Raw genomic sequence first — 13963 nt, forward strand, 5'->3', positions numbered from 1 at the left:
GCAGGCAGGATGAGCAAGGCTGGACCTGCACAGCCCACTGAAGCCCTGGGAGGAGTGGTCGGGAGAGCCCCCCCCCCACCGCATCATCCCCCCATGCCCACCCCACCCGCCAACTCCACACATCCCCACTGAGGCCCCCTCGTGCCAGCCCCTGCAGAGACATGGGCCGCCCCACACCGTAAATCCTGCTGCCTTGCTGCAGACTCTCAGCCAGTGGGGCAGGCAAGCCGGGGACACCCAGCTGCCCTCTGGGAAGACAGCAAGGCCCCCATGCACTTGGCTCCCAGGTGCCACCTATCAGGTCTGGGGTCCTGAAGCTGTCAGGGCAATGGCACTGACAAACTTGAGATAACACAAGGTCCAGATGGCTGCCATAGACCCCAGTGCTCTTCTGTTTGGATTTCTATCTCAGGGCAGGAAGAGGGGTAGTGAGGGGGCTGTCCGGGCCCCCCACCCAAGAGCGCGTGTGCCACCCCCGCTGGGCACCCCTCCTACACACCTGGGGTAGTGGAGATGCCGGCCATCTCCAGGGCCTCCTGCTTGATCTTCTCAGGAGTGCTCAGCTTCTCCTTCTGAATCTTCTTCTTCTCGGCTGCTGCCTTCCTGGCTTCCAGCTGCCGCTGGCGGCAGGACTTGGCAGGCTCAGGCAGGCGCCGGACCTCGCGGGGGAAGGCGGTGAGCACCTGGATGGCCCCGCTGCCCACCTTGGCATTCTGGTTCTCTTCACTGCCAAACTCATCCGTGTTAGCCATCTTGTACAGGGGGAGCACGTGCAGCTGCTCGTCCTCGGGGATCTTGCCCACGCAGCGATTGTCTTCCTTGGTCAGGGTGCAGACCTGCCCCAAGCAGAGAGAGAAGGGGGACACATGGGGTTGGGGGAGCCGGATGCTGAGAGGGAGGGGCCGCCCCCTTCCGCACACCCCCCAGCCATCCACCGTCACTTTCTAGAGTGTCTAAAAAGCGCCCTGTCTTGGTTCATAGAGTGACAGTCTCACCAACATTTAGAGTCTGCTCTACAGCTTTCAAAGCACATCCATTCACTCCAATGAGGCTGAGAGGGGATGAGATGACCAGGGTCAAACAGCCAGAAAGAGGAGAGATGCTCTGCCCTCCACTGCTGTCACTGTCATTACATGTCATCCCCCAGACCTCAGAACTTCACCATCATCTTCCTCACCTTCAACATTCAGCCTGCTTTTGCTCTTAAAACTGAAAACTATGGAGTTCCCATCATGGCGCAGTGGTTAACGAATCCAACTAGGAACCATGAGGTTGCGGGGTTCGGTCCCTGCCCTTGCTCAGTGGGTTAACGATCCGGCGTTGCCGTGAGCTGTGGTGTAGGTTGCAGATGCGGCTCGGATCCCGAGTTGCTGTGGCTCTGGCGTAGGCCGGCGGCTACAGCTCCGATTCAACCCCTAGCCTGGGATCCTCCATATGCCGTGGGAGCGGCCCAAGAAATAGCAACAACAACAACAACAACAAAAAAAAGACAAAAAAACCCCCAAAAAACCCCCTGAAAACTGTATGTGCTGGCTGTAGAAAATTGAGGCCCGCACATAGGACATAAAAATTATCTCCATAATCCCACCAATCAGAAACAACCACTATAAATACTTGGTCCCTTTTTTTGTTGTTGTTTTTTGTCTTTTTAGGGCCACACCCATGGCATACGGAGGTTCCCAGGCTAGGGGTCGAATGGGAGCTGTAGCTGCCGGCCTACATCACAGCTCACGGCCACGTCGGATCCTTACCCCACTGAGCAAAGCCTGGGACTGAACCTACGTCCTCATGGATGCCAGTCAGATTCGTTTCCGCTGAGTCATGACAGGAACACCCACTTTTTGATAATTAAATAGGATCATATATATTATACGTACAGTTTTAGAATAACTTCATTTTTTCTTAATATACTCTATTTTCCTACATATTAAATATTCTTCCCCAATATGATTTACTAATATACCATATTATTCCACTGGATCAATGTGTTAATTTATTAGTGCTATTTAAACCTGTGTTCAATTTTTCTCTATCATAAATAATACTTTATCCTTTTCGCTGAATTTTCTAAAACACTTAAGTCCTTAGAGTAATCACTGTGGGGCGGAATTGCCATGTACTGCCTGCCCCATGGCACTGCTACCAGCGTTCCACTGGCAGAATGAGTTTCAATTTCTCTATACTTTTTTCCTGACACTTTTGCCATTCATTTCTGTAAAACTTTCTACTTTGTTCTGCACAAAATGTATATGTTGCTGGTACGTGTTTTTCTGATGACTAATGAGGTTTGACTTTTTTTTTCTCATTTACTTTTTAGTCTTGTATTGACTATATTTTTAGTTTCTGTATTTCTGACTTTCTGGCATCTGGGGAAAGGGCCTTGATTCTGGAGGGGCCATCCTGCCCTAGGACCAGCTAATTTCTAGAGAGAGCAAATGACCCCCTTCCAGTGTAACTCTGATATGCACGTGAACCAGCCCAGGGTCCCCACCCCCAACCATCTTCATCAAACTCACATATAAGCAAACATTCTCACTGCCCTGAATCACCTCAGGGCCAGGTATGGACAAGTAGGGGCCACTCTGATAGCCCAGAGCCTACAGAAATTATTAGACGGCTTACTGACCCTGCCTCCCCATCCCTTTCCACAAAATCCCCAGTCAGGCTCCAGGCCCTCCTCTCCCCTCTCTGCCTCCTGGCCAACCCTACTGCTGCCCAGTAAGCTGCCAAACAAGCACTCCAAGGCTGTAAGAGTCCTTACCCTGCCTGGGGCCACTGCACAAACCCATGCTGAGCTTGCCTTCCCTGTGGCTTATAGAGGGAGCCTGAAAGCACTGACTGGCACAGCCATACACACAGCCTCAGAACATGCTCAAATAAGTAAATCTAGAGCCACTGACACAGAAAGTTGTCCACCATGTGTTCTTTTTTGTTTTTTTTTTTTTTGCTTTTTAGTGCCACATCTGCGGCATTACTGGAGCTGCAGCTGTAGGCCTATACCCCAGCCTCAGCAACGCCAGATCTGAGCCACGTCTGTGACCTAAACCATAGCTCATGGCAACGCTGGATCCTTAACCCACTGAGAGAGGCCAGGGATCAAACCCACATCCTCGTGGAGACAATGTCGGGTTCTTAACCTGCTGAGCCACCATGGGAACTCCTCAAAACAGAATTCTTGATTTTCACCCCCAAACTGGTCTTTTCCTGGTCTTCTTACATCTCAGTACATAACACCAACACTCAACCAGCCCACACGCTCAAGCAACTCAGACATCCTATGTCCAGCCCATCAGCAAATACTCTCAAGCTATACCTTCAAAATCAACTAAAGCCTGTCCAATTACTCCCCACTGTCACAGTCACTCCTGCCCCAGCCCAGTCACCTGGGAAACCATCCCAGCCTCCTTCCTGGCCTCCCTGTTCTGATTCTCTCCCCCCCTCCCCCCACTGTAACCTCTACCTGCAGGACCAAGAGACTGCTACTGACTCTCTAAGTGAGATCTTAGCATTCCCAGCCGAAAAGCCCTCCACACCTTCCCCGAGGCCTCTCTCATGCGCCTTGCGGCCTCGCCCCTGCCAGCCCCTCTAATCTCACTCCTGAGCCTCTGCCTGCTTGGCCCTCCCGCCTGGAGCACGCCACCCCACGGCTTCGGTTCCTTACTTCCTCGTCCCTACTCAGGTGCCCCTCCTCAAAGAGGCCTCTCTCCACAGCCCCTGCTGTCATTTCATCCCTTACCCTACTTCACCTGCCCCTCTGCCTGCAGTGCTGCAGGGCGTCTTATCACAGACCCAACAGCAGCTCTCGATCCGTTTTACTCCCCAGCATCTAGAGCAAGACCCGGGGCCCATGCATCCAGAGGCTGTTTGACCAGGTCCTACTGTCTAGCACAGGGAACTATATCCTGTGAGGAACCACACATTGAAAAGATGTGACAAAGTCTACGTATAACAGTCACTTTGCTGCACAGCAGAAATCAACACAACACTGTCAACCAACTATTCTTCAATAAAACAAACGGCTAAGAGGTTGTTTGGACTTAAATCCAAGTGCTCAGAGAGACCTAGAATCACATTTTAGATAACTGGGGGGCCCAAGAGGTTGCATTCTGCAGCCTCCACCTGAGCCATGGACACAGAGCCAACCCTGTCTCTGCACACTCTGCACTCTGACTTCTCAACAAGTGCCTCCAGGTCCCTCCCTGCCTCGAGCCCGCCTATCTGCACAGAACAGGGCTGTCTTGCAGGCGGGGCTGTGACAGATCTCGGGCTTCCTTACCACTGTGCACCCATTGTAGAGGTTATGCTGGTCCTTGTGGGCGTGGGCACAGAAGTCCATGCAGGCCGTGACCCCTGAGAAGGGCCGCCCCTCCTTCAGCCCCAGACGGCAGTCAATCGCTATTTCCTCATTGGTCACCTGTGTGGATGGCCAAGGAGAGCTGCTCGAGTGATCTAAGGTGAGTGGCCCCGACCGCACAGGGGAGGTCAGCTCTTAGAGGGGGGTGGAGGGGGGGAACTTAAGGACCACAGCCGTCCACCCTGGGCTGAGGAAGGGAGGTTTTGTGGCTGAAGCCCCAGAGCAGTTACTCTCTTCTGGGTCATCTCAAGCTCCCCTCATCTCGTCTGCAGGGTGCAGAGGTAACAAGTGAGAGAAACTCGAACCAGTGCAGAAACCAGACCAGAGGAGGTGAAGGATTATTAGGGAGAAAGACAAGACCAGGGGTAGGGGAGAGATGGTCTGGGATGCAGTCAGCTTGGTGTAAACAAGGGCTCTTAACGAAGACCAACAGCACTGCTCTCCCGCTGGCTGGGCTTGTCCCGTGAGGAGCTCCCTCTCCCTTTCCCCACTTCAGGGAATGTGGGCAGAGATATGGGGGACAGGTGGGCTGAGAACAGCCCAAGGGCCCCGTACCTGGTTCTGATAGGCCTGGGGGGCCAGCCGCTTATAGAGGGGAGCAACTTCGGTGGCCAGGTCCTGGAAACTCTTCCGGAGCACTTCTTCCTGTGCGGAGAAGAAGAGGCATGTGTCTCCAGAGCATCCCGCCCAGCAAACTCTGCACACCAGGAATCAGCCTCCACACTAGAACCACTGCCAGGGTGCCGGGCAGGTAGGAAGTAAGGTGCCATCAATCATCTTTACAGCCTGCCCTGTGGGAGGGGTACAGGCCGTGTCTATTTTAAAGTTGGAGATGCTGGAGCTCACCAGGAAAAGACTGCCTGGAGGTCCGGCGCCCGCTCTTCCAGGCTCCAGCCAGTGCCACTCAGAATACCTAGAACAGGTCCCCGTTTTTGATGGGCCGGCAGGTGAGTAAAAGCATGAGCAGCAAGTGCAACTCTTTCTTGCAGTGTTCCAGACGGGCAGATAAAGGCAGGGAGCAGTGGCTGAAGCCCGGGCGAGAAATCCCGCGGCCAGCCAGGCCCGGAGCCTATCAGGAGCCAGGTACACAGACTTCAACCGTCTAGGCTTTACCCCTGCACCATCTCCCATATCAAGTCAGAAGCCATTAATGTGAGATACAAATTAATCTGATTAAATAAAATTAAAAATTCAGTCCCTCTACTGCACTAGCCATACTGCAAATGCTCGGTGGCTACAAGTGCCTCCCGCGCTGTTTTCTACAGAACACATGGCCATCATCACAGAAGGTTCCACTGGATGGAGCTGCCCTTACGAGCAGCTGCCCCAGCTACATTTGGCAAAGTTTAGGGTATCTATAGCCCCTCTGGCCCTCTGAGCGGAACAGGCAGGGCCATGGGGGCTCCTAGCTGCCCTTGAGCACAGGCATGAAGAGTTTCTGGGGAAAAAAGAGGTGGAGAAGGGAAGCAAAAGAGTACCAGACTCACAGAATTAGAAATGGAAGAGCAAGACCAGTGGCTTAGCTGTCTGTCCAGTGGGAGGCCAGAGCTGCCAGCCGCCCTCACTGCACCTCCCCAGCTGCCTGCCAGACGCTGCCTGCCCGACGCTGCCACCAGCACAGCAGGCCTGAAGCCAGCGCAACACGAGGGTGAGGCTTGTGAGTTCTGGGGAAGCACGGGGTGGGTTTAAATGCTGACATCTTTGTCACCGTCCTGCGGACTTGGGCAAGCCATTTGCCTCACCTGTAAAGTGCGTAGTAATAGTGCCCAGATCCTCAGGGTGTCATGAAATTAACCCAGCACTTAGTAAGTGCACAGGAAATGGCAGCGGATGGAACAGGGAGAGTATTTGTGAGAAATGAAAGCAATGTACGTTCATTCACGGTAAGGGTAGTTCCTGGTGGCACTGAGACCCTTCCATTCATTGAAGCTATTGCATTTGCTGCTCCTGGGGGAGGCCAGGTGCCGCCACAAATAAAAGTCTACCATCAAATTAGACTATTAGACTAGGTCATGCAACCGTCTAAAGGGCAAGCTCTGAGGAAAAGAAAGGGTTCTCCATCTGGATATGTTTCCTTTGACTTGAAAAGCAAAGCTTGGAAGTCTAAGCATAGAAGCTGATAGTGGTGTAGAAAAAATGTGCCCAGGGGAGTCCTTGCCCCCCTGGAAAAGGGGAAGCCCTGGTACAAGGAGCCTGGAGAGATCTGGAAGGTAGAAACTGGGATCAAGGTTTTGCCTGATCCCGGTACCCAGCCCACAGGAGCAGAGCAGGAGGAAGGCTGGAGGGGAAATGACAAAGAGCCCAGGAAGGCCTGTGCCTGCTGTGCATCTGCACTCCCAGGTGAGACCCCCTCAGGAAGGCCTTCACAACCAGAGCAACAGAGCAGAAGCAGCAGAGGAGGATCTGATCTGACGCTCCTGGTTCCCACAGCCTAAGCTCAGTCTGCAGAGGAGACCCTGAGGCCTCTTGCCCTGTTGTCACTGGGCTGCGGAGGAGGCCTCGGGCATAGAAGCCACACCAAGCCCCCAGCAAGGAAACACCAATGCCCTGGACAACCACACAGAGACGGCCGCCCAGCAGCCGGCCAGGATGAGGGACCGCTCAGAAAGTCGAGCATCGGCCAGAAGGCGGCCCAAGGCCCAGAGGCCCCTCTTACTGCCACACATCCAGAAAGATGTCTTGGAGGCTTGAAGAAATAACCCTTTAAGAGGGTCAAATTCTAATAAGGAATTTGAACATTTACCTTAAAGAGAGTTTTCTAAGCTGCAAGAGTCTGAGGTGCCTGTAAGTCTAATTTTCCACTCATCGTATCTCCCCCCACACCCCGCATAGCTTATTTCACTGTAAGATAAGTAGCTTTAGGGAGTTCCCGTTGTGGCGCAGTGGTTAACGAATCCTACTAGGAACCATGAGGTTGCGGGTTCGAACCCTGGTCTTGCTCAGTGGGTTGAGGATCTGGCATTGCTGTGAGCTGTGGTGTGGGTTGCAGACGAGGCTTGGATCCCACGCTGCTGTGGCTGTGGCGTAGGCCAGCAGCTACAGCTCTGATTCGACCCTAGCCTGGGAACCTCTATATGCCACAGGAGTGGCTAAAGAAAAGGCAAAAAGGCAAAAAAGAAAAAAAAAAAAAAGATAAGTGGGTTTAAAGAAAAGGAAGTTCCACTTTCGGCACATCAGAGTTGCAGCGTGCAATCCTATGTCCCCCCTGGATTATGACGGGCAGCAGGTGGAACAGGGCGAGTGGGAAGGGCCCGTGCTCCCTGTGGGGCCCCACTCACCTCTTTGGGGTTGTCCCCCGCGAGGCGGAACTTGCGAGGAGTCTTGCTTCGAGCGTATTTGCAGCCATTGAAGTACATGCTCCAGGAACAACCGAAGGAGAAGGAGGCACCACAGGTGTTCGGGTCTTTGCCTTGACAAGCGCAGGTCCGGCTACAACATATGTCACATTGTAGGCATACAGGTAGATTTTAAATTCTGGAATCTTCTCTCTCCCTCAGGGGGAGGCCCAGTGGAGGCCAGGCATCCACCAGCCTCCCGGTGGCTAGGATGACACCCTTCCCTGCTCTTGACTCTTTCCCCAAACCCCTACCCTAGTGGGCAGAGAACGAGCATTGAGCAGCCTGTTTGGCTCCCACGCCGGAGCCTGAAGGTCTGAGCGTCTGCTGAAGGGAGAAGCGCACAGGCTGTTTGAGATAGCTGGGAAGAATCCAATAAAACCCAGGGAGGTTTATACTTCTGCCTGCCTCTGATATCTCAACCAGCTCCAACCCAGACTGCATGGATGGGGGAATAAGGTGAGCTGTGGAGTCTGAACATGCCTGCTTCTTGCAGGCCCAGGTGCTGACAGGCTTTTAAACACATAAAAACTGACACTGCAATACAATACTGAATAAAATCCAGAAACAACCTGAATGTCCACCTGGGGAATGAATAAACACACTGTGACAGATCCACAGGGTGGAATACTACTTGGCCGTAAAAGGAATGAGCTCCGCATACACATCCACACATGAGGCTCAGAAACTCTGTGCCCAGAGAAAGAAGCCATTTACAGGACGTTTTTGGAAAGGCACCCCTACGGGGACAGGAATCAAGACCCATGGTTGCCAGGGGCATGTGACATTTGGGGGGTGATGGAACTGTTCTCTCTCCTGACTGTTGTGGTGGCTACATGACTGTAAACACCTGTCAAACTTCAAACTCTGTATCTCGAAGGATGACTTCTACGCTAAGTAAAAATACCTCAATTTAAAAAATCGAGGGGGAACCCTCTAAGGGTAGGTCTTGTGAACACACTGATGCCTTATATGAGCGGGGTGCCTGCACTTCTTCACACTCGTTATTATCATGAGAGCCTCAGAGCCAAGCGAGGGCAGAAAGCAAAGCTAAGCTGAGTCAAGAGGCCTGCCTGGCCAGGACGACACCCCAGGCCAGGTCCATGGGTGAGTGTTCTTTCCACTGCAGTCCTAACTCTGCAGGACACACACGGCCCTGACTCTGCGGTCACTCCCTGACCCCGCCAGGACTATCCACATACTCATCATTGAGGCCACATCTCCGGCTGGTGGGGTTCCCGTACTTCCGGAGGGTGTCGGTGAGCTCCTGGTAGAGGGTGTCTCCGAGGCTGCGGGGGATGCCCTCCCAGGCCAGGATGAGGATGACAATCACGGCATTCTGGCAGTGATGGCCCGCCCGGTGCCGCACCAGGCAGAGCAGCTTCTCCTCCAGCGTGTGCCTGCGGATCACCTGTAGAGAGACAGGGCGGGGGCGCTGGGAACCACGGGAGCAGGGCACCCTTGCTCTTGGCACAGGATGCCACACGCCCTTCACCTCTGCCAACAGAGCCGGAGGGGCAGATCTTGAGGGCAGTGTCACAGCCTGGCGACAGCAGCCACACAGACTGCCACACACCATCGTAAGTTGGGAAAGGAAAACATTAAAGAGCAAAATAAAAAATAATAACTGCAAAATAAGTTATTGGTGATTTATATAGACTTAGGGGGAAAAACACATAGATGAAAGTATAAGCCAAAATACATTCAGAAATTTTATGTTGTCCTAAGCTATCTGCAGAGAAAATGCTGCATATCCATGTGCTTTTAGTTGAAATGCAAAGAAAGTCTTGCTACCATGGAAAACAGTTTTTGGCAGGTCCTCAAAAAGTTAAATGTATCTAACCAGGCGCACTTAAGAGTACAGCCAAGGGGAGGGTGGGGACTAGAGACCCGGACAGACACTGGCCCCCCACATTCTTCAGAGCAGCAGCATCCAGCAACAGCCAAAAGGCAGAAACAATGCAAGTGTCTGTCAACTTTTGAATGGATAAACAAAATGTGGCACATCCACACGACGGAATACTTCTCAACCTTTACACTACAACATGAATGAACCTTTGAGGACATTATGGTTCAGTGAAATAAGCCAGACACAAAAGCACAAATGTTGTATGATTCCACTTACACAAGGCACCTGCAGTTGCTAAATTTATAGAGATAGAAGGTTCAACGGTGGTTACCAAGGGCTGGGATGAGAGGGAGAGAGGGTTGGAGAGTTTCCTGGGTGTAGGGTTTCAGTATGGGATGATGAAAAACGTTTGGAAATCAATTGCGGCGATGGTTGCTTAACAATGTAATGTAGTTGATGCCACCAACGGTACACTTAAAAATGGTTAGGGGAGTTCCTGTCGTAGCGCAGTGGAAACGAATCTGACTAGAAATCATGAGGTTGAGGGTTTGATCCCTGGCCTTGCTCAGTGGGTTAAGGATCCAGTGTTGCCATGAGCTGTAGTGTAAGTTGAAGACACGGTTCAGATCCCGCATTGCTGTGGCTGTGGTGTAGGCCGGCGACTACAGCTCTGAACAGACCCCTAGCCTGGGAACTTCCATATGCCGCAGGTGTTGCCCTCAAAAGACAAAGAGAAAAAAAAAAATTGGTTAGGAAGGGCAGTCACCTATAATGGAACATGACCAAGGATAATGTAAGAAAAAGAATGCAGGAGTTCCCTTTGCAGCTCAGTGGTAACGAACTGGTATCTATGAGGGTTCAGGGTTCAATCCCTAGCCCTGCTCAGTTGATTAAGGACCTGGTGTTGACATGAGCTGTGGTGTACGTCAAAGACACAGCTTGGATCCCGCGTGGCTGTGGCTGTGGCTGTGGTGTAGGCCAGCAGCTGCAGTTCCGATTCAACTCCTAGCCCAGGAACCTCCATATGCCACGGGTGCAGCCTTGAAACCTATCCCCCGGCCCCCCAAAAGAGAATGTGTGTGTGTGTGTGTGTGTGTGTGAAACTAGGTCATTTAGCTGTACAGTAGAAACAGACAGAACACTGTAAATGAACTACAATGGAAAAAATAAAAATCATTTAAAAAAATAGGAGTTCCTATGTGGCTCAGTGGGTTAAGGATCCGGCATTGTCACTGCTGTGGCCAGGGAACTTCCACATGCTATGGGTGCAATCAAAAAACAAATGGTTAAAGTGGCAAATTTTATGTTATGTATATTTTAACATAATTTAAAAATGTATAGTGTAATACACTAAAACCCACTGAACAGTATACTTTAAATGAGTGAATTTATGGTATGTGAATTATATCTCAACAAATCCATTTAGAAAAAAAAGAAAGCACGGCCTGGGGCCCTGCTCTGCACCCAGGTCCCCACCTCACTCTCCGCTCGCTCACTAAACACCGCCCTGGATCACAACAGGATATATGCCAAGGCAATGGGTACAGGAGTCGGGGGATGAGGTGGCTGAATCTCTCCCCCAAAATCCCAAGTAATTCTTTGACCAGATAAGACGTGGGGCCCAGTGAAGAGGGGAGACTGGGAAGGGCTCCAGGTGGCAGAGGGAGGGACAAGGACATCCGGCGGGGCTTCTGCAAAGGACTAGAAGCAGGACACTCACTTACACTCATCTGCAGACTCTAGCAAGAGGGGCAGATGGCTGGGAGAGGATGAAATGGGACAGCCACTAACATAACACAAGCAGCACAGATCAAGCCCTCAACTGGGACGATGGGAACTGAACCGGGAAAAGAACTGGGTTCCAGAGACACTCAGGAGAAAGGTGACTTTGGAACCACTCAACTACAAGGGCTGAGGGACAGGAAGTCTGAGATGACTTGCACATTTTGTGGCGGCGCAAGATACTGGGTGGGTATGGGTGTTGTTTCCTGGCAGGTCAGCAGGGAACATGCCTGAGGCACTGGAAGACCTGCGTGGCTTTTCCTAGTGGCCCAACAGAACAGGTCTGGAGGTCAGGAGACGTCTGGGCTGGAGACAAGCTTGGTCAAGAGTACGTCAGTGCAGGGAGATGCCGAAAGCGCCAGCAGACAGGCAGTATCAACAAGGCAAGCAGGCCAGATGTGCAACTAAGGAGCTGAGGTCGGTGGCAGGCCAGACCTTGCTCCATCAGACCTTGCCTGGAGGAAATTTCAGCCGAGGGCACCCACCTCTTTCAGTTTTACAAGAAGAAAACAGAAATGTGGCTTTTTCAAATGAAATCTCTCCTTTTAAAGATACGAACACCAAATTCAATTTTTACAATTGTGGTGAATTAGACATAATAGAAAATCTACCATTTTAAGGGTACAGTTTAGTAGCATTAAGTTACATTGTTGAATAACACACCAGAACTTCTTCCATCTCCCAGAACTCTGTTTTCCCAAACAGAAACTCCACACCCATTCAACACTAACTCTCCCATCTCCCCTGACCCCGCTCCATGGTAACAAGCACTCTATTTTCTGACCCTATTAATCTGACCACTCTGGGTGCCTCATGTAAGTGGAATCAGAGAGCATGCATCCTTTAATGCCTGGCTTTACTGCATTTAGCATAACATCCTTAAGGTTCACCCATGTTGCAGCATGTGTGAGAATTTCCTTCAAAAATTTAAAGGACACCTTGTATGCTGAACAAAACACATGCCTGGACCATGAGCTCTTGCTTTGAGCCACAGCAATAATGGTGCCCATCACCCCCATCCCTCATAGAAGCATCAATTACATCGTCATTTATAAAACTGGTTTGGGGGATCAGCAGACATGTGAACATGCCGTGAATCACATCCCTGTGTGGCTGTGTGGCCTCCTGCAGATGGAGCCAGGCACTCCATGGGCACCTGCACACATCGTAGATCCTTAAGGCAGTGGTCCCTGTGACTGGGGTCCCTGAGGCCCTATTGTCAGCCTGTGCTCACTGCCCAGGCAGCACACTGGCTACCACTCCTGTGTGACACATGTTCAACGCACAGAGACACCTGACCTCTCAAAGCTGAGACTGAGACCTGAGGGGCAAACACATAAATGTGACTGGGTGTGAGCAGACTGGCTTTGGTACACTGACAAAAGCTGTAACAAAGTGGAGCTCCCTATCTACACTCTGTGAAGGCGCCCAGCACGATGAGGTGCACAAAGTGCAGAAGTCAAAGGCAAGGCCAGCAGAAGGCACGAACCCACGGACAGTTCACATGCCAGCACAGCACAGGGTCTTCAATAAATCATTCAGATTCCCAGAGCCCTGACCTAGAACAGCACAGCGCCCAGCAGAAACCTAAACCCACTCCCCCAAACTCCTATCCTTGGTACTTAGTTCCAGCCTCTGGGGTTCTCCAGGAAGTCTGTTCCACCATGCCCCATGGGCCTTCAGATATTTGCCTTCGGACCTGTACCTCTACAGACTGGCCCAAGCAGTATGGCCATGGTTCTTTCACCAAAAGCCTATTTTTGCTCTCTGTGCTGTTTGCTTCTGGCACAAGCCTTCGTCACGCCCTTACTCCCTTCTCCCTTACTCCTGTGCTCAGTGACTTGCATGCTTTGCACAGGTCACTTTAAAATCACAGACGACCAGCAGGCTCTCTGGTAGCCCCAGATGCTTTCTTAGATATTCTCTCAATATGCAGTTGCTGGGCATCCATGATGCACCTCAGCTTTGTTCCCCAAGATCCCAGCCAGGCAACTCTCGAGCTTGTCAGGCATGTTGCTTGTAGCCTACGGTACTGGTCAGGGGTGCAGGCTGCACACTCGGACAGAAACCCTGGCTGGAAAGGAAACCCAGGCTCTAGACATGGGACCGGGGAGGCAGGAAAAAGCACAGAAGGCACTGTCCACCACTGGCAGCTGGATGCTGCCACTCGCCTGTGGCCATGGATTACTGCCTGCACTTTTTTTTTGTCTTTTTTGTTGTTGTTGTTGTTGTTGTTGCTATTTCTTGGGCCACTCCCGCGGCATATGGAGGTTCCCAAGCTAGGGGTCGAATCGGAGCTGTAGCCACTGACCTACGCCAGAGCCACAGCAACGCGGGATCCGAGCCACGTCTGCAACCTACACCACAGCTCACGGCAACGCCGGATCGTTAACCCACTGAGCTAGGGCAGGGATCGAACCCGCAACCTCATGGTTCCTAGTCGGATTCGTTAACCACTGCGCCACGAGGGTAACTCCTGCCTGCACTCTTGATGTCATGCTGCCACCAACACTAATCTATCTTTCTTCGCATTTGTGGGTCACTTCCCCAGGTGGCAGAGAAAGGGAACACCTGCCCCGTCTCAACTTCCAAGGAGGTGGAACTCCTTAGATGAGCCCTACAACCAAGATACAGAGGATATCC

The 13963-nt window shown here is 51.9% G+C and overlaps 1 protein-coding gene across 3 annotated transcripts in view; it reads right to left on the reverse strand.

Moving 5' to 3' along the window:
- TET3 (tet methylcytosine dioxygenase 3) overlaps positions 1 to 13963 on the reverse strand; it is a 99598-nt gene that overhangs the window by 5864 nt on the left and 79771 nt on the right. For all 3 annotated transcript variants that reach the window (XM_047781748.1, XM_047781749.1, XM_047781750.1), the window contains 5 exons: positions 8892 to 9100; positions 7633 to 7783; positions 4910 to 4999; positions 4277 to 4414; positions 500 to 836 (listed from right to left, as the gene is read on the reverse strand). In XM_047781748.1, the coding sequence (XP_047637704.1) occupies positions 500 to 836; positions 4277 to 4414; positions 4910 to 4999; positions 7633 to 7783; positions 8892 to 9100 (925 nt within the window). The remainder of the gene's footprint in view (positions 1 to 499; positions 837 to 4276; positions 4415 to 4909; positions 5000 to 7632; positions 7784 to 8891; positions 9101 to 13963) is intronic.

Source organism: Phacochoerus africanus, chromosome 5, assembly GCF_016906955.1.
Source record: "Phacochoerus africanus isolate WHEZ1 chromosome 5, ROS_Pafr_v1, whole genome shotgun sequence".
Classification (NCBI taxonomy): Eukaryota; Metazoa; Chordata; class Mammalia; order Artiodactyla; family Suidae; genus Phacochoerus; species Phacochoerus africanus.